Consider the following 19,828-nt stretch of genomic DNA (forward strand, 5'->3'; position numbering starts at 1 on the left):
TCCTGACCACTTACCAGGACTCCAGATCCGAGAATGCCTCCAAAGTACCAGACCTCTTCTGAGAGCCGTTTGCTCTCCACGGGGGTCCCTCCAGGGAAGAAGAGCAGGATGTTGCACAGAACGCACACCACGGACAGAGGGAGCAGGCTTATCCCCAGACATTTGGCAAAAGCACCAGGGCACATCTTGAGACCGATGACGGTACAAAAAGTGTAAATTAAAGTATATATATTCTCTATATATTCTTGTCTGTAAATCGTGATCTACCAATTGGGTCTGCGGACAACATCCACTTCCAGTCAATGTCCTCGGAGTTGTTAATATTATTTAATATGATGAATGCCTGATAAAATAGAATAAAATGAGTATTAATGGTCTCAGCGTTGATGTTTCTGTCTAGACCACCTGTCCTGTCTCTGTGTTTGCTGATATTAAGAACCAAGTTTTATAGACTGGCTGCATGCACCACAGTGATGTCACCTCTTCACATTTATAGTGGCCAGGTGGAATATATGGCATCTCACACACACACACACACACACACACACACACACACACACACACACACACACACACACACACACACACACACACACACACACACACACACACACACACACACACACACACACACACACACTCTCTCTCTCTCTCTCTCTCTCTCTCTCTCTCTCTCTCTCTCTCTCTCTCTCTCTCTCTCTCTCTCTCTCTCGATTTATGTCGCAGAAGAGGAACTGACAATGAGGCCACAATGAGGTCTCATTGTGGCTATAGGGGATTAGTGTACATAGTTAAATACTCATTGCTTAGGCTGGGTTGTACAGATGTGTGTGTAGTCGTAATTATGATATATAATCTACTTGGAGCGATAAGCATTATTGTAACCTCACAACTTGTAAGACTATGTATACATTTCTCTTTAAATATAGGCCTAAGATATAGAAGATATAGATAAGATAGGCTAATAATTGTATAAGAATAATACTAATAGTAAATAATAAACAACATCAATTCTAAAGCCGATTCAAAGTAAAAAAAATATTTTTAACCTTAGGTAGGCGTTCATTTAACCCTCAGCTAAATTAAACCTGTGCCATCGATGTCATCAACATCTTCTAGCCTTGCCTGTCAACATCATGCCAGTCTACTTAATCAATAACTACTTCATCGATTAAAGTAATTCAAAGTCCTTTTTTGACTTTAAAGATTGTCATCGTAGTCAGCCTAAACATGTCTTCCGAATTCGCCTTTTCATCGAGACGATCCCCGCTCGTTTGTCTCCACGGCTGCTCGTCCTCCAGCCAGCCGTTGGCTACGGGCATTGGACTGGGTGAGTTAAATTATGCTAAATAATATGTAGGAATACATCATTCTGCTCTTGTTCTGGGGCTTGTTACTTATCCAACTAACGCAGAACTATTCACTGTTCTGTTTGTATATCGGATTAATGATTCTAAGTGTGTGTTTTTTGCTCGAAAAGCACATTTTGCGCTGCGACTTTGTGAAGTGCAGCACTGTTATGTTACGATCTAGACATCCTGAAACGGGGCGGGAACGCGGCCGACGCAGCGGTTGCCATGGCAGCGGCCCTGTCAGTCACAGAGCCGTGCAGCACGGGTCCCGGGGGAGATGCCTTCTGCCTCTTCTACGATGGAAACACCGGGGATATAAGTTGTCTAAACGGCAGGTTAAAAAAAACTTATTTTTCTCCGTGTTCACTTTGTTTCTCCAACCACCCACATCAACTATGTTCAAAACTATATAAGTGGGCGGGTGTGTATTACAGGCTCTCCTTTTAGCTGTTGGTTTGTTAACATGTTTGCATACTGCGTGGTTCCTTGAGGTTGATAATGTAGGCTTGTCTTAGGGGTTATGTTTCTGCAATGTATCCAATGTCAACGTACACCCCACCTCAAATAAATAAAACACAATAACTGGTAGATCACCCAACAGCATGAGTGGGCTCATATGAGTGAATCTAAAGTATTGGTCGCTGCTCTGAACTCGTTCCCCAGCGGCCGTTCCCCCAGAGCCCAGACCCTGGAGCTGCTGGAGGGGCGTGGCTACAGCGCAGAGGCCCCGCCCCCTGCCTTTGACGCTCTAAACATCACAGTCCCCGGAGCCCCAGCATGCTGGTGTGACACTGTGCAGATGTTTGGGAGCCACAAGGTGTGTGTGTGTGTGTGTGTGTGTGTGTGTGTGTGTGTGTGGGTGTGGGTGTGGGTGTGTGTGTGTGTGCATCCTCCCATGGCTTGTGGACACAGGCATCCTCTCACCCAAACAAAAAGCTTACATAGCCAGACAGGGTATGAACGAGCATGTGTTCTGCCTTAAAACTGGAGTCGATGATTTTAAACATGAATCATCTAAACTTTTTACTGTATTCCTAGATTTTAGAGATGCCTTTGGAACACTATCCCACAAAATTATGCTGAATGCACTGAAGGAGATCCATCTACCTCAGCCCTTTGCAGACCTCATAACGGATGTATATAAGATGTATATAAGGGATCTTTTCTGCAGGTAATCTGTGGACACCAACTCACAGAGCCCATTCCGCTCCAGGTTGGAATTAAAACAGGCTGCCCTTGGAGTGCGGTGAACTTTATCCTTGCCATTAACCAGTGGCTCAAGTGGCTCGTTCAGTGTGCACCACCTGATATCAGATCCCCAAACCCTGTTCAGGGTTACGCTGATGATGTCGAGGTGTCCTCCAGAGACGAGAGTGTCATACATAACATGCTGGCCAGAACAGATGAATTTCTTCACTGGTCAAAGCTGGAGGTGAAGCACACCAAGTGTGCAGCTCTTTATGAGCGCAGTGGTGGCAACCGCTGGTATAAAGCCAAATCTGACAAACCGCCCTCCTTCACAATAATGGGGCAGCCTATCAGGGTCTACTCACGCCAAGAGTCATACACCTATCTTGGCCATAACATCAACATTGCGGGTGAGTGGGGGGAGCAGGCACAGGAGCTATGTAGTGCCTATAAGAACAGAATCGATCTAATTGATTCCTCCCCACTCCCTGTAGTCATGAAACTGGACGCTATCAGAGAGGTGGCCCTTGCAAAGGTTCAACACCTCTTTGCAAACGTTCACATCCTGCAAAATGTCTTACAAGACATGAACAATAAAACAGTCCAGGCTGTCCGAAAATGGCTAGGGCTGAACTCACACTCTACCCGGGACCTCATCTTCCTCTCACGTAAAGAGGGGGGGCTGGGTGTCCCAAACGTGGAATGGGTATACACTGCTACCAGGCTGACACACCTCCTCAGCATGCTCAACAATGATGACGCTACTGTCAGAGAGCTTGCCAGAGCTTCCCTCATGCTGGACCTCAGGAAGAGGAAGGTCCCTCTGGCCAAAGCAGGCCAGGACAGCTTCTTAGGCTTTGGGAGGAAAAGCAGCGGGAAACTGGACACACAAGCTGCAGGCTTTGGAGTTCGGTCGGACTGGCCGGACCTAAATGATCTGTGCAACAGAATGTCAGTCAAACTGGAATGGACACAACACAACTCACACACAGCACCACAGGCATCTGATGCAGTTGTCACCGACCCTTCTGTAACCACAGAGGCAACTGTATATCACAACGAGGCACAACACATACTACAGAACACAACAGCAAGGAGATTCCTTCTCAACATAAAACAAACAGAGACCAAACAACACTGGACTGGACTTAGAATGCAGGGAAAGCTAGCATGCCTAGACTTTGCCGACCACTCTGCTTCCCACTCCATGTACAAAAATGCTGCTGTTGGGGAGGACATCCTCTGTTTCACTGCCAAAGCTAGACTGCAGGTGCTACCTACCAAATACAATCTGGCATTATGGTACCCTGCACACCACCATCCACACTGTATAATGCACTCTGGCCATCAACTTGAATCAGTTGCCCATGTTGTGAATGGCTGTACTATGTACAAAGGACTGTATGTTGCACGCCATGACCGACTTGTCGATCTAATTTCCAGTAATATTAAGGAAGTATCTCTAGAAAATGTGACCATGTACAAACATTCACGCATCATGCCGGAATGGTTTAACAGCTCTATTGATTTGTTTTGTAACATCCCAAATACCCCTGATGTTGTGTTTTTAAACAGAGACAGAAGGGAAGTGCTCTTACTTGAGATAGGCTGTGTATTTGATTTGTACATGGAAATGGCTTTCAACGATAAAATCCTTAAATACCAGCCCATTCTGGAAATTCTAAGGGACCTAGGCTACCAATGCAAGCTAATAGTGTTTATTTTTGGAAGCTTGGGGCATGTCCACAACCGTGTTTTCAGTGGGTTAAGGCTGGCTGGGCTCTCCAGCAGAAAATCTAAACAATTAGCAAAGTTCTGCTCCATATCAGCAGTGATAGGCAGCCTGGCAGTGTGGCGCAGGAGATGTTTTTTGTACCCTTGAACAATGACTTATCTTATCTCTGAAATATTTGAATCTTGTCTCTTGTAATGTGATTGGTGGATTCAAATAAAGAATTAAATGTGTGTGTGTGTGTGTGTGTGTGTGTGTGTGTGTGTGTGTGTGTGTGTGTGTGTGTGTGTGTGTTTACACAATTACATGACAAACATAAGACCTCTTAAACACAATGACAGTCAGGGTGAGGCGTCTCTCGCTCAGGGACACCTCGACCCTCAGCTAGGAGGAGCCGGGGATCGAACTAGCGACCTTCCGGTGACCAGCCGCCCCTCTCTTCCTCGACACACTTCCTGTCCGACCGACTCATGCTTCCTGTGTAGTGAGACTTCCTGCGAGGTCACTGAGTTTCCTGTGCCCCGCGTCCCAGGTCTCCCTGGGCGAGGTGTTGGGCGGGGCCGTGCACCTCGCCCAGGAGGGGGTCCCGGTTGCCAAGGTAGCGGCCTACCAATGGGCACACTGGGTGGACGCCATGCGGCATGCTGGGAAGGAACTGGACAGCGACCTTCTGGTGGAAGGGGAGGCGCCACGGCACGGACAAGTGTTCAGGAACCCCGTCCTGGCTAGGACCTTCAGGGTGAGATGTTGACACACACACACACACACACACACACACACACACACACACACACACACACACACACACACACACACACACACACACGTACACACACATACACACACATATACATACATACACACAAACACACTGGTTAGAAAGTGATGTCATGCCATAGTTACACTTTTTTTTTTTGGGATCATGATTATTTACACTTTTCAGCAACAATTGTATTTGTTGATTAGCCCTTTAGTCATGCTCTCACTGGCAAGGGTAATCACGAGTAAAACAAGCACACACACACACGGACACACACACACACACAGACACACACACACACACACACACACGCATAACCACACACACAAACGTGCATGCACACACACACACCTTTCAACTCCCATAGACGTTCCTGAAATGGGGAAACAATGGGAGTGAGCTCAGCCTCGTTGGGGTCTCTTCCCTCCGCTGTGACTGGTTCTGTGGCTCCCACCGGGCCAGTCACACACATTGACAGCCTCTTAGTCACGGCACTGCCCTCAGTGCACTGATTGTTATCAATCTTGAGTTCATTCATCTCCCCTCGTTATAATATTTGAAGGCATGGTTCCATGAGTCAGAGTGTGTGTCATATGGTCTTTAAACAATCAACATGTCGTTCTGCTTTCTGAAATCGCTTAGGTTTACACATTGTAGTGTCTTCAGTCATTGGTTTGATATCTGCAAGATCTGATTGATATGCAGTACAGGTACAGGTTTGCATACATCGTCTTCACGTCTTTGAGTTTCTAATTGTGTCATGGATTGATCTCTTTATTTACTGAATGGTCTATCGAACAGGAGCTGGGAGAAAGCGGGAAGCCAGGCTTCTACCAGGGGAGAGTGGCTCAGGCCATCGTTGACGTTATCCACCAAAACGGCGGGGTCATGACCCTGGATGACCTCAGCGGCCATGACAGTGAGGTGGTCACTCCGATCAGTACAGACTACAAGGTCGGGACACGAGATACACTCAAGAAATGACACCCTCACATGGACCCCATGTACATTTGGCCGGACTCAGATATCGATTGCGTCACCTAAAATATATATTTCTGTAACTTCCGACTCTATTTTCGTAGGGCGTGCGTCTTTGGGAACCCCCTCCCAACAGCCAGGGCCTGGCCGCCCTGTTGATGCTCAATATCTTGGAGAACCTTCCGCTGCAAGGTAGAAGACCTGAAGGCTGAAGACACACGGAACCACAGACACACCAACGGATATCCTAATAGAGGGGTCATCTCAGTGAGGAAGGGACGAAACTCAAGATAACTAGGACAAACTAATTATACAAGTTGAGGATTTAGCGCTGCTATGGTTATTGAAAACAATATGTGTTCTAATTAAGTGACAGCCACATAATTAATTATATATTCATTAAATGTCCCCCCCCCCCCCCCCGCTGGTGAACTTGTCCAGATCTTGGCCACAACAGCGCAGACTACGTCCATCTCCTGGTGCAGGCGGTCCGCCTCGCCCTAACAGACGCGTTGCATAACATAAGTGACCCGGACCATGTGATCATTCCTCTGGACAGCCTATTGGATAAGAGCCACAGCCGCCAGCTTGCCCAGCAAATCAGCATGGACAGGTGTGTGTGTGTGTGTGTGTGTGTGTGTGTGTGTGTGTGTGTGTGTGTGTGTGTGTGTGTGTGTGTGTGTGTGTGTGTGTGTGTGTGTGTGTGTGTGTGTGTGTGTGTGTGTGTGTGTGTGTGTCTTTCTCTGTTGAATTTAGATAGGCATCTATTGACTTATTTATTCTCACTGTAACCTCTCTGTCCCTTCTATCTGTATCCTGTTGGAAACCCCTCTCCACCTTACTGTAGACTTTGAACGTTTGCTTTTTATTGCTCGAAAGACAAACACAAACTTATTACACCAGAAAATGTGGCAATAAAACAGACACACACACAAACACACACGACTATTTTGTTTCCATTGGTTATTGCTCCCTAGTATAGTGTTCTTTAAGGATCAGTTAATCATTGTATTTCTGGGTTCTCTTGAGAGTGAAGACGTTCATATCTAGCCCCAGTGATGGTTTTGGAATAGATTTGTGTCAAGTTAACATCCATCCTTCGGGCCTTGTGTATTGTATGTTTGCATGAACATGTGTTTGTGCGTGTGTTTGTGCGTGCGTTGCTCCAGGGCCAGTGAGGTGGGTGCACCGGCTGTGACGATACAGGGCGACACTGTGTACTTCTGTGTGGTCGACTGCCAGGGCAACGCATGCTCCTTTGTCAACAGCAACTACATGGGCTTTGGCTCAGGGCTTGTGCCCAGGGACTGTGGCTTCTCCCTCCAGGTACGTGTGCACGTGTGGGTGTGGGTGACATCTGCTATGACAATTACAACAACCGCCATTTATTGCACTCTCACGCTCGCTCTTAACCTCGACCTCACTCTCTTAGAATCGGGGTGCTAGTTTTTCTCTGCGTCGTAACCACAGCAACTGCATCGCCGGCGGTAAACGCCCATACCACACCATAATGGCCGCCCTCGTCACCGGCCCCGCCCCCGTCGGACAGAAGCCCCGCCTCCTGGCGGCCCTCGGAGTGATGGGCGCCATGATGCAACCGCAAGGACACGTCCAGGTAAACACACTCAAACACCACGGCTAGCGCGCACACACTCACGCACACTCCGGACACACACGCGGACACATTTAGAATCAGGACAACAAGCGGATGATTGATCGGTCACAGCGTATAAAACACGGTGGTGTTACAAGGGCCCCAACCTAAAATCACATTGAGTATAATGCTTAATATATTATTAATTATTAATAATAATTATAAATATTACCTTACTGTACCGATGGCGATATATTGTTTCACCTTCTTCTGACAAATGTTCTTATTGTAAGTTGCTTTGGATAAAAGCGTCTGCTAAATGCCCTAAATGTAAATGTTAGTATATGTTGTATTTTTCTCACAATCAAATGTCATTGTTGTATTTTAGTCAATGAGCAGAAGCCTAATTTTAGTTAACAGACCTACAAAAAAACGTTCATTGAGTTTCTCAAAAACATGAGGGAGTATATTTAAAGGTTTCCTCTGTTCTGCTGACGTTCAGGTGCTGCTGAACATGCTGGAGTTTGGAATGGATCCCCAGCAGGCCTTGGACGCTCCCAGGGTCTATGTGGAGTACGACCAGAAAGGTTCGCTCTACTGCCCCTGGATCTATTATCTATCAGCCATCAACACCAGGATTTGACCAGACAAACATTATTTACTCTGCAAGCGTGCATCTATACTCCCTGAATTTTGTATGTTTTTGTTTGACCAAGACTTTTTTTACTTCAAAGTTTTATAATTTATATTATATAATTATTTAATTATATTATTTATATTGTATATTTTTGAATTCCTAAAAAGTCTTAAAAGTCTTATCTGAGAGTAAAACTGTATATTTGTGCTATATTTGTGTCGGATCCATTTTTCTTGGGACCTATGTTATGTCTCCATATCTATGTTATGTTTCCATATCTATGTTACATATATCTATGTTATGTGTCTCTCAAGCTGATCAGTGGCTGGTTCATTTGGAGGAGGGATTTGGCAAAGAAGTTTGCGATGAGTTGAGGAGGCGGGGCCACGAAGTAAATTGGCCAATCACAGGTAATCTCTCTAACATCCCTCAGTACCACACACATGTGAAACATTTTGGAAATATTTAGGGATCATTGTTTAGCCCATTTAGTGCCTTGATATAAATACTACATTTATTAAGTATGTTTCTGAAAGAGAGAATACAGTGATTCAAATTGTTTCCATTCACAGGATTTAATCGTTCGCGATTTGGTCGAGGACAAATCATTACAGTTGGTGATTGGTGGAATCCATCTGTCCGTCAAGCTGCTCATCCAACCAGAGTTCTGTGGGCGGGGTCGGACCCCAGAGCAGACGGGTGTTCACAAGGCTACTAGACCTGCTCCAAGTATATAATTAATTAACACATTTTAAATGGAAATAATGTTAAATCAAACACTTGATAATATTAAATCAAACACTAAATTAATTGATATTCTTAATCAGATCAATCATGTTTTTACTTGAATTAATCATTCACAGTTTACCAATAAGCTAAAATAAAAAACCAAAAAACCGAAAAACCAAATAAAGAGAGTTCTTTTTTATCCAGACAAAACGCGGCTCCCCATTTACTTTTGTCTGTCGGCCTCTCTTTCCTATATGTCGGCGATGTTGACCCTATCTCTGGGGGTCAGCCCACTAGCAGCAGGAAGTGAGTCATGGAGCGTTCCCTTCTTCCTGTTTGAGTCAGTAGTTGCGAAGCTGTCCAATGACCCCCATTGTCTTTTCATGACTATGACACCATTCTCCGTCGCACGCACGCACACACACACACACACACATTTGAATGATTTATTCAGGGTAAACAATTTAAAATAAAGGCCCAAATATTTTCAAATGTGACTGATCATTACCCTTCAATCGGGCAATGGGTTGATTGCTGATGATGAATGATGGGGTTGATCATATTTGGCTTCTTCTCTTGTAGAACGCTGCGTGCCTAATGTCCTCACCTCCTCCCATCTAATGCATCTGTGCTGGCAGCATGTCCACCGTGACGACCTATCGGTGTGATGAGAACCCTGTTTGCAAACCTTTCTAGTTCCACTTGTCAGTGGCCAGTATAAACACACACACACACACACACACACACACACACACACACACACACTCACACTCTTGGTCCCGTTAATGTTTTGAGCACCCCAATAAGTGGTTTAAGTGTGTGTGCCTAGCATGTACTTTTTCTACTGAGTGGGTCTTCGCTGTGTGTGTCCTATCTCTGGGGGTATTTTTAGTAGCAGGAAAATTCCGGTCCCAGCTCCCACACAAGACCCTGTCTGAAGAAGATAGCAGCAGAGAATAAAATAAATGGCTGCCATAGCTGCTGTCAAGTCATGGATATGTTGTGATGCATTGATGTTGTAAGGAGATTCATATTGAATAGTATGCGGATGACAGGAAAAGAGCCCCAATTTCTATTGATGAGAACACTTCAAAATAAGAGCCCTTATACCTATAGCTACTCTGATTGGTCGGATGTATACATTGTGGTTGGACAGTGTCATAGTTGCCATTTGTGCCACTCATGTCATTGTTGGAATTAGATTCAACGTCATTGTTGTAATCTGGGCTCTTCCGAATGGCACTCCAGTACAAATCGATCTACATCTGAAGTAATGTAGGTTATATGGCGGGGCCCGGAGGCTCCAAGAAGAACTCCTGCCCGCTCACCCAGACACTTTCTCCGCCTGCTTAATCAGGTTTGGCCGTGGCGTGTGAAATGCTCTTGTTATTGGGTCTGGCTTTCCAGTGCTAGTTTAGTGGCTGCCGTTACAGATTACAGCCCACGTTAATCTAGATTACACGTAGATTATCAAGCTCTTTAATTTATGGCAGAAAATACACAAATTTACAAACATACGTACAAATGAAAACTACATAAAAAGAGACACAAAAATGGGGCCCAGAGCTATGTCCTCCTAACCCCAGGACATTTAATGATTTGCTGTCATTCTGCTCTGACAACCTTGTTTCTACTAAGTGAGTAATAAAGTATATTTCAAAGACAAATTTAAACTGCACCTTATTCCAAATGGAGTCACTGTATGGCTTTGTACATAGTGTAGGTTTATATCACTCTTATCATTGACATTCAGACCTTAACACCTCCCACTAGGATGTTCCTCACGGGCCAAACAGGATAGCAGCTGATATAATTTGTGCTGCATCAGATAATTAATCCACTGACGTGTGTTAGGGTGACCTCAAAGGTAGCACGCGTCACATCATTAGTCCCTTTCTCTCATATCAAAGTGATATTGAACAAAGTTACAGAAGGACCGAAGGATTCGTTTGTAATCTGTATCATCAAACCATCAAACCGATGATTCTATGATGCCTAGTTTAGCTGTAGCTGTGGAGGAAGTGACTGGTTGAACACATCTCTGTGGGGAAACTCACATCCAATGTTGTTTCTTTAAGTGTAGGCATTGGAGAACAACATAGAGACCTTGAACATTGATTCAATTCAAGTAGGTTAAACTTTTCTCTGCCTATAGAGCACAGTTAGACACAGTCCAAGCAAACTCTCATACAATCATTTGAAAGATATCAGGGGACAAAACTATCTTTGAGTGGACGGACAGAGAGACGTTTGGGTAGACCAGAAGGCTCTATCTGGTATTTCATAAGGGCACAGTGATCTTGGAATCAAAAGAATGCTTGCACGATTTAATCTGGTTATTCTGAAGTAAGTAGATTATGACTTTTGTTGTAGTGTGGGAAACTGGAAACACGCATGCACACTTACTAACACTTACACACACACACACACACACACACACACACACACACACACACACACACACACACACACACACACACACACACACACACACACACACACACACACAAATTGTGACAGTGGTCTGTTCTTGTGGGATTTGTCAAATCTTTCTGGCTCAGCTCTCTGGAGGCCGGCCCCTTGTTTTATGTGTGTGTGTGTGTGTGTGTGTGTGTGTGTGTGTGTGTGTGTGTGTGTGTGTGTGTGTATATGGGTATGTGTGTGTATGTGTGTATGTGTGTGTGTGCGTGTGCATGTGTATGTGACTGCCATGGCCCTGTAGGTCACTTTCTTGAGGCTCGTTATCTCATAGCTGTAGGGAATCCACAAATACACACACACACACACACACACACACACACACACACACACACACATTCACTCCAGGCCCTCGGCCACCACCACCAGTTGTTCATTTCCTGCCCCCCCCCCCCCCCAGCTTGCTGGTCCCACCCCTCCTCTCCCTGCCTCTTCCTCTCCTTCCTCTCCTCCTTTCTCCTCCTGCCTCCTTTAGTCCGGCCGTGCCCTGCTCTTCCAGCAGTTGTATCTCCCCTCGTCGCCATGTGCTGCTCGGTGGGTTTCACCCGGTCTCTGGGGCTGGCCCTTCTGCCCCTGGCCCTGTGCTGTATCCTGGCCAACCTGCTGCTGCTGTTCCCCATGGGGGAGATCTCCTACCTCCGAGACCAGCGGCTGTCCAGCTACATCCGGTACTTTGGTGGACTAGGAGGCGGAGGACTGCTGGTAAGCACACACAGGAGCTCAGCTCTTCTCTTCTGTGTTATTATATGTTTCCAATCTGTTCCAACAAGTTCTACAGAGGAGACTGGGATATTATGAGGTGGGTGAAAGTTAGTTTCTCTGATGAGGGAAGGGGTTGAGGTGGCCGAGGTGGTTGAGGTGGCTGTGGGCAGAGACAGAGAGAATGAAGTGAAAAGGATGGCTGTGGATTCTGCTCTGTGGACCCGTTCAAAATAAACCTTTGGAAACCAAAATGGATTACTTTATCTCTGTGTTTCTCGACACATCATCAGACTTTCCTTCAGGACCAGTACATCTTCATCAAATCCAAAATCAGCTACCAGCAAACACGAATGACGTGCTCCTAAACACTTGGTTTGCCAGTGCTCTCTTGACAGTGTCTCCTGCACATACAGAGAATCCATGAAGATATTAGTTATGAGTGAAGATACTCTATATATTGTCGCTCTAGCATTAGCTCTATGGCTCCATGTGCTGGTTGTGAATGGGCTCAGTGCCACAGTGGCATCTGACAGCTGGATGAGTCATAAGGAGAACATTTAGCAAGGCATTTTCCTCGCTATAGAAACTCTCCCCGGCGATGTAAGCCTGCAATAAGTAACTCCTATTAATTCCTGTTGTTAACATGCAAACGTTGCTAGCTTTACACCATAATCTCGTTGGTGTTTACGTTGCTCAGGCACTGAAAACAATGGGTTTCTATGTTAATTCATGGTTAATCGTTATGACCTACATATTGGAACGTCTTACCTCCTGACAGAGCAGAAAAAGCCACAAAACGGAGGCTGAACGTCAGTTTGGTTGAGTAGAACACAGAAGAGATTGTGTGTTGTGTGTGTGAAGCTTTGTGTGGGTGTTGGTGCGTGTGTGTGTGTGTGTGAGATTGTTCTTTTTCAAACAACAGGTTCCTTTATGGCTGAGTCTAAACCAAATTTGTTGAATTAATGTCAAAAGTGATATTATATTTGAAGTACCATTAAAATAAAGTCTGTATCAAACTGAAAACTCTGTATGATAAGTAGCATTTCCCACACATGACTCTGATATGATACCGAACAGTTTATGTTCATATGCTTAGGTTGGATTTGGCATTGTTTAAGAAAGAGAAAGGCTGAATTAACTCGTCACCCCGAGAGAGGTGGTGCCAGTAAGTGGCTGACGAGGTAGTGCTGGTCGTCTGTCCAACAGAAGGCTGCTGGTTTGATCCCCACTGTGTCGAGGGGTCCCTGGCAATAATTGTAAAGTGCTTTGAGTCGCTACCGGTCTGAAAAGCGCGATATAAATGCAGGATATTTACCGTTGATTAAACCTATGCTGATAGACGTGGCTGTTTGACAAAATTGTGGGTTTGCGGGTTCATACATGTCCATTTGACATTATGATGTGGCTCATACACATCTGTGAGGAAGGGGACAGTTAAGGAAAGGTGGTTCTCAGAGTTTTTTCCTCGACTGTTAAAAGTTTTTAGGATAGGTTAGAGTTATCAAATTCTGAATGCTGTCTTACGCAATAAAGGTACGACCACGAGAGGAATAGGCAGTGCTCCAAAGTACATTTAGTCATCGCTTGGAGTTCTTCTTGACTCAAGTTTCATTTGGTACGGTCTACTTATGTGGAATACCGGAAATTGTACATGTTGGCCTCGGAGGGAGTTCATGGGGTGTCTGGTTGGGCTTGGGAACAACAATAGAGAGAGTGCCAGAGGCCTTCGGGCCCCGGGCCCCTGATGTGTGGCCCCATGGGTCCGTTGGGTCTTCACCCGACAGCCTAGGTCGGGGCAGAGATCAAATCCTGGTTTGCAGCACTACTACAGCCTTAAATAAATAGGTCAAACGTACGGCGTGCTTGACATTGATAGTAATAGTCTCTGATGAAGTATTTTATCCAGGGTGCACCGTTTCACCCTGTTCCTCTGCTAAATGAAGCCGCTAACTTCCTGTACTCTTTGTTCTTTCCGTCCGTGGCAAAACACAAACGGTCAAAGTGCAGAGTGGGAGCCACTTAGGGGGAGTTTATTTTGAGCGCGGCCCATCCTTTGTGTGTTGCTGTCTCTTCTTCCGATATGCTCTCCATTACCTCCTAATGTTCACCTCCTCCCAGCCATTGTCTTTCAGTGTGGCTCTTTCTCTTTCTCCTCAGGGGACGGCAACAGGATGTGAGATGTTAGGGGAGGACATCCAGGATGCACACTCACAAATGTTCTCCTCTTTGGGTGTCACATGATTATTTGTGTGTGTGTGTGTTTGCGTGTTAATCATCGCTTGGAGTTCGTCTACTTATGTGGAACACCGGAAATTGTACATGTTGTGGGTGTGTGTGTGTGTGTGTGTGTGTGTGTGTGTGTGTGTGTGTGTGTGTGTGTGTGTGTGTGTGTGTGTGTGTGTGTGTGTGTGTGTGTGTGTGTGTATTTCCACCCATCGTTAAACTAGAGCCAATCCACTTGAGAGGGACAGAATGGAATAGAATGTCACATAGTGTAAGGAATTAAACCTAGATGATGAAAAATGATGAAACTGTATTGGCCAAAGATGTTCAGCTGAAGGACTTTTCCCTCTGCAGTTGATACAGACCACATCACGAATCTGGTCAAAGTTGATAACGTTGTATAGACAGATGCAACTGTACCCCAGTGGCAAACAGGCAGCGCTATGTTGGGCTACAGTAAGAGGATTATCGTAGGAGCACAGATGGTCAGCAACAGGCGACAAAGGAGACCGTTGAACATCTCCTCATTCACATCCTGGCAGGCTCGCCCCATGTGACTGCGCAGCATGGACGCAGCTGCAGCTTTTCATTATTGGCACGTGTGTTTTTATTGATGTAAAATGGCTTCCCTTGTTCCATTTTTCTATGACAATGCAGGAGAATACTAATAATTGTTCTCTCTGTTCTTCTAGATGCTGGTTCCAGTGACCACCTTCATCAGTCTGGGGAAATGTAGCTGCTGCTGGAATGAGGGTTTAATGGTGAGGCAGAGACTCACTACACATAACTGGGTTAGAGAAATGTGAACAGGCTGCTCTGTTAAGAGCAGGAATCATTGGATGGTTTAATTGTGTTTGAGCGGCATGTTGAAGTTATGAAGGTCAATCCGAAGTGTATTAATTAATTAACTATAGAAATGCAGTAAATGTTATCCCATAAGATAAGGGTTAGGGTTAGGGTTCATTCCATCTTTTTCATGATAAATTGTCTGGGTAACTGTGGTGTAACTTTTGGGGTTTCAGATCCACAACTCTCTTCTCTTCAAAATGCACATAGGTTACTGTTTATTTGTAGTAACTGTTTCCTCATTCGACTTCTCAAACATGGACTTTGGTTATGGCCATGGGTGCTCGGTGCTTAAGTTGTGAACCCTCTGTGCAGCAAGCACTTTGAACTTGACTGACAGAACTTAAGCACAGAACTCAAGTACATTCACTTTGTTACAGTCACATCCCTGGTAGAATGCGAATGCTCTTCAAGTTACATTAATCTAACTGGGGTCTTATTTTTCTCTGGGTGTGGGACTGACTCAGTAAGTGTGTGTGTCACGCAGCTGTCTAACGTATCTGTTGACACTTTGCTGTGACTGCCCAAACAGCGAATAGAAACATTCCTTCTCTCTCTCAGACTCTATCTTACACTGAAACACACCACACACCCTACTGGGACGCACTGACACTCATGGCAGTATCCTCACTGGTGGCTCTCTCTATCTCCCTGGGACGCACTGACACTCATGGCAGTATCCTCACTGGTGGCTCTCTCTATCTCCCTGGGACGCACTGACACTCATGGCAGTATCCTCACTGGTGGCTCTCTCTATCTCCCTGGGACGCACTGACACTCATGGCAGTATCCTCACTGGTGGCTCTCTCTATCTCCCTCCCTCTCTCTAGATGTGTGGTTCGGTATTGGCTGCGGTGGTGGGCATGGTGGGTTCAGGCTACTGTTTCGTCCTATCAGGGATGACCTTGCTGCAGGGTCCTCTGTGTTTCACTGTTCTTGGCTGGACATACCCTTTTCCGATGATGGCGGCAGGTAATATGAAAGCAATTGTGTGTTTGTGTGCATATGTGTCTGGGACAGTCTATGAAAGTAATTAATAGTGTGATAGTGTGCGATTGTTTTGCTGTTTTCACACTTCTGTATATGCTGGAGTAGGCCTGGGTTGTCTTGGCACAGCGTTTGTGAAGTAACATGTACTCTAGTGTTACTATACTATTATTAAGTGAATCTCTCCCTCCCTCCCTCCCTCCCTCCCTCCCTCCCTCCCTCCCTCCCTCCCTCCCTCCCTCCCTCCCCTCCCTCCCTCCTCTCTCTCTCCTCCCTCCCTCCCTCCCCTCTCTCTTCTCTCCTCTCTCTCTCTCTCTCTCTCTCTCTCTCTCTCTCTCTCTCTCCTCTCTCTCTCTCTCTCTCTCTCTCTCTCTCTCTCTCTCCAGGTATCTGCTGGAGCCAGACTCGTGGTCCCAGTGCCTGCAGCCTGCTGTGAGCATCGTGGAGTGGAACGTGGCCCTGCTCTGCATTCTGCTGTGCCTTGCCGCGCTGGAGTTCCTCATCTGCCTGCTGCAGCTGGGCGTGGGGCTGGTGAACGCCGTGTGCAGGCCCTGCTGCTACAAGCAGGAGTACAGCCTCCATGCCTAGAGGAAGAGGAGGAAGAGGAGGAGAACAGGCCTAGAGGAGGAAGAGGAGGAGGAGGAGGAGGACAGGCCTAGAGGAGGAAGAGGAGGAGGAGGAGGAGGAGAGGACAGGCCTAGAGGAGGAAGAGGAGGAGGAGGAGGAGGAGAACAGGCCTAGAGGAGGAAGAGGAGGGAGGAGGAGGAGGACAGGCCTAGAGGAGGAAGAGGAGGAGGAGGAGGAGGAGGACAGGCCTAGAGGAGGAAGAGGGAGGAGGAGGAGGAGGAGGAGGACAGGCCTAGAGGAGGAAGAGGAAGAGGAGGAGTAGGAGGAGGACAGGCCTAGAGGAGGAAGAGGAGGAGGAGGAGGAGGACAGGCATAGAGGAGGAGGAGGACAGGCATAGAGGAGGAGGAGGAGGAGGAGGAGGACAGGCCTAGTGGAGGAGGAGGAAGAGGAGGAGGGGGGAGGACACTGCACAACGCGCACTCCGTTGCACTTACTATCTCTCTCAGACACACACACACACACACACACACACACACATAAACACACACACACACACACACACACACACTAACACACACACACACACACACACTAACACACACACACACACACACACACACACACACTAACACACAACACACACACACACACACACACACACACACACACACACACACACACACACACACACACACACACACACACACACACACACACACACCACACACACACACACTCTCATAACTAATGCCTGTCATCACTTGTTGCAGGAATGCACAACGTTCAAGGGCATTATCCTTGATTAATTAATCACACTCTTAAAACATACGCAATATCTGCATACGAAAAACTGTAAGATTCCAGACTTATAGTTGCCTGTTTCTCCATGAGGAAATACTTTTCAGCCAACAATCTCTACCACTGCATATGGGTTGGAAAAAAGGAGGCAATACTAGATCCCTCGCTGCCAGTATGTTGTTCTTATTGAGTAGATAGAGTCCTAAATCATACAAAATACCGTACAAAACTGAACTCTCAGTTAGAGAAAGAACGGTTGGCACAGGGCTTCGTAGGAAGTGAAAGTGTATTTAATGAATTATTACAAGTTCGATCTAATTACAGCTGTGTTTGCCTATAAAACACTTACCACAATATGGAGATAGATGTTCTCATTGGATGCTATTTAATGTAAATCAATAAATGTAAGGCAAACGTGAATACATAGACAGATAAAGACTGGACGATCAGCTATACAAACAGAAATGTTATATTCTGGAGTAAATGAGTTGGAAATTATCCTGTTAAATGGGTCTTTGCTATTATCAGCAGATGGTAATACTATCTGCTTTGGAATGAGGCAGAAAGCAAGGCAGATTAGTCTTTGTTGCTGTGGTTAGCAAGCCCCACTGTTCACTGTTTAGTGAGGATAATGATTTGAAAACGGTCGTGTTTATAGCATTGGAGTTTTGTTAATTTTTCAATATTTCTATTGTACATTTTTTCTGTATTTTTTCTGGACCCCAGATCAGTGATATGGGTATTTTATATGAATGTAGTGCCATATTTTTGTAACTTCATGTTTTTTGCCATCTTGAATAAAAATAACCTCTAAAACTATGATGAAAAAAATAAGGATTTATTTTAATTTTGTATTGAGTATATGTTGTTTCATATGGTTGATGTCATGCACACTAATCAGGGCTACACTCTTTTGAATTGATCTCGGATAATACATTTGAGTCACCCCTTCCGTCAAGAAAGCAACAAAAAGCAATTTATTGGAACCGAGCGATTCAGCGGCCACATTTTTGTCTCAGAGCACTGGTTCCCCCGACCCCAGCAGTCCAGGCTCGGGCGTCTGGGGACTTTGTTGTCTAAACATTGTTTCCTTAACTGAATTTCAATATGAATTGGACTGGATTTTTTTCGTAAGAGGCTACGAGTTGAACCACAGTCACTGGAAGTTCAGAGATATTGAGATATTGAACGCTAAGCTCAATATCATAACCACGAGCAGTGGGTCAGTGAGTCGAGGAAGTCTGTATTTGTATAATAGTATTTTAGCATTTGATATCTTTTTTGTAACTTTTTATCCAAATATTATTTCATTCTTGGGGAGGATGACCTGATCTGGATGAATTCAACAAGCTGTTGTTCTGTTCAAATGGAGCCAAAGGTGAATTAAGGTCCGGGTTTGGAACCTCATCCAAATTATTCCTACAATGTTGACACAATATGTTCACACTCCCCCCGCACTGTCGCATCTGTGAAAACAAAAACAGTCAACCGAAAAGAGAACACAGCAGGGCTGAATCTGGAAGGCAAATTGTCCAGAACAAGAAAGTTGTGAGAAAAATGTCCAAAGCTAAGACAGATTTAGGGGCATTGATCCAATAAATCAATAACTTGCCTTATGAGTGGCGGAGTTGTAATGCATTTACCAGAAACCTTTGGGTTTGTTTGTCAGGGGATTGCAGAAGTGATGTACGTAGTTACCTGAAGAGACCCCAACACATACTTCGTCATTCCATTGAAAAAGCCAAAGTCTTTCTGAATTTTCTGAATGTTGATTTTACAATACTACCTTGGAGTTTGGAAGATGGTTCACATAGACATATTACAATAAGGGCACATAAATTAACCATTAATTAACATTAGTAAAGATAGTAATATGCATTATCATATAGAATTAGCATAGGGGTTAGGGTAAGCATAGTTAGTTATTGCTGTGGACCTAGTAATTATTTGTAGAAATCTAAGTGATTTCGATGGATGTTGATTCAGTTTAATGGGATATCGGCAATACACTTCTCGTAAGTAATCTTGTAAGGAGGCTTTACTGAAACCAACAAATTAGAAAAATATAGTATGCTCGGTCATGACTAGGCCCCAAAAATCCTGAACCTACGTTATCTGGTTAATGTTGGACAGTTGTATCGACTGAGTCAAAGGTCAGCTGCTTGTTCCCTTGACTGATGCAGAATAATCAGAAAGAAAATTAGACTTTAAAAAACATTTTGTACAGACACATTTCCCTCCTACTGATCTGCTGTG

General features: G+C 45.2%; 3 protein-coding genes across 4 annotated transcripts in view; 2 read left to right on the forward strand and 1 right to left on the reverse strand.

The window, feature by feature from the left end:
- tm4sf4 (transmembrane 4 L six family member 4) overlaps positions 1 to 461 on the reverse strand; it is a 2,500-nt gene extending 2,039 nt beyond the window's left edge. The window contains exon 1 of the mRNA XM_060066538.1: positions 15 to 461. Coding sequence (XP_059922521.1) covers positions 15 to 185 — 171 coding nt within the window. The 5' untranslated portion in view covers positions 186 to 461. The remainder of the gene's footprint in view (positions 1 to 14) is intronic.
- Positions 462 to 1,155: 694 nt separating this feature from the next.
- Positions 1,156 to 9,115, forward strand: LOC132469100 (glutathione hydrolase-like YwrD proenzyme). Of its 2 annotated transcripts, XM_060066980.1 has the most exons (12): positions 1,156 to 1,330; positions 1,534 to 1,687; positions 2,016 to 2,169; positions 4,805 to 5,011; positions 5,834 to 5,986; positions 6,115 to 6,202; positions 6,452 to 6,623; positions 7,180 to 7,336; positions 7,443 to 7,625; positions 8,107 to 8,191; positions 8,556 to 8,651; positions 8,814 to 9,115. In XM_060066980.1, exons 1-12 carry the CDS (start codon positions 1,231 to 1,233, stop codon positions 8,957 to 8,959), a joined length of 1,695 nt encoding a protein of 564 aa, XP_059922963.1. In that variant the 5' UTR covers positions 1,156 to 1,230; the 3' UTR covers positions 8,960 to 9,115. The 2 variants fall into 2 exon arrangements, with proteins under 2 accessions (XP_059922963.1, XP_059922964.1); XM_060066981.1 differs by lacking the exons at positions 1,156 to 1,330; positions 1,534 to 1,687; positions 2,016 to 2,169 and adding an exon at positions 3,977 to 4,692.
- A 2,731-nt stretch (positions 9,116 to 11,846) lies between these two features.
- On the forward strand, positions 11,847 to 16,897 carry LOC132468926 (transmembrane 4 L6 family member 1-like). The gene is given in 5 exon segments (XM_060066759.1): positions 11,847 to 12,150; positions 15,066 to 15,134; positions 16,050 to 16,173; positions 16,176 to 16,191; positions 16,593 to 16,897. Coding segments are annotated over 5 exon segments (591 nt in total). The 5' UTR covers positions 11,847 to 11,970; the 3' UTR covers positions 16,795 to 16,897.
- The last annotated feature ends 2,931 nt before the right edge of the window (positions 16,898 to 19,828 follow it).

This window comes from Gadus macrocephalus, chromosome 12 (genome assembly GCF_031168955.1).
Source record: "Gadus macrocephalus chromosome 12, ASM3116895v1".
In the NCBI taxonomy this organism is placed as follows: domain Eukaryota; kingdom Metazoa; phylum Chordata; class Actinopteri; order Gadiformes; family Gadidae; genus Gadus; species Gadus macrocephalus.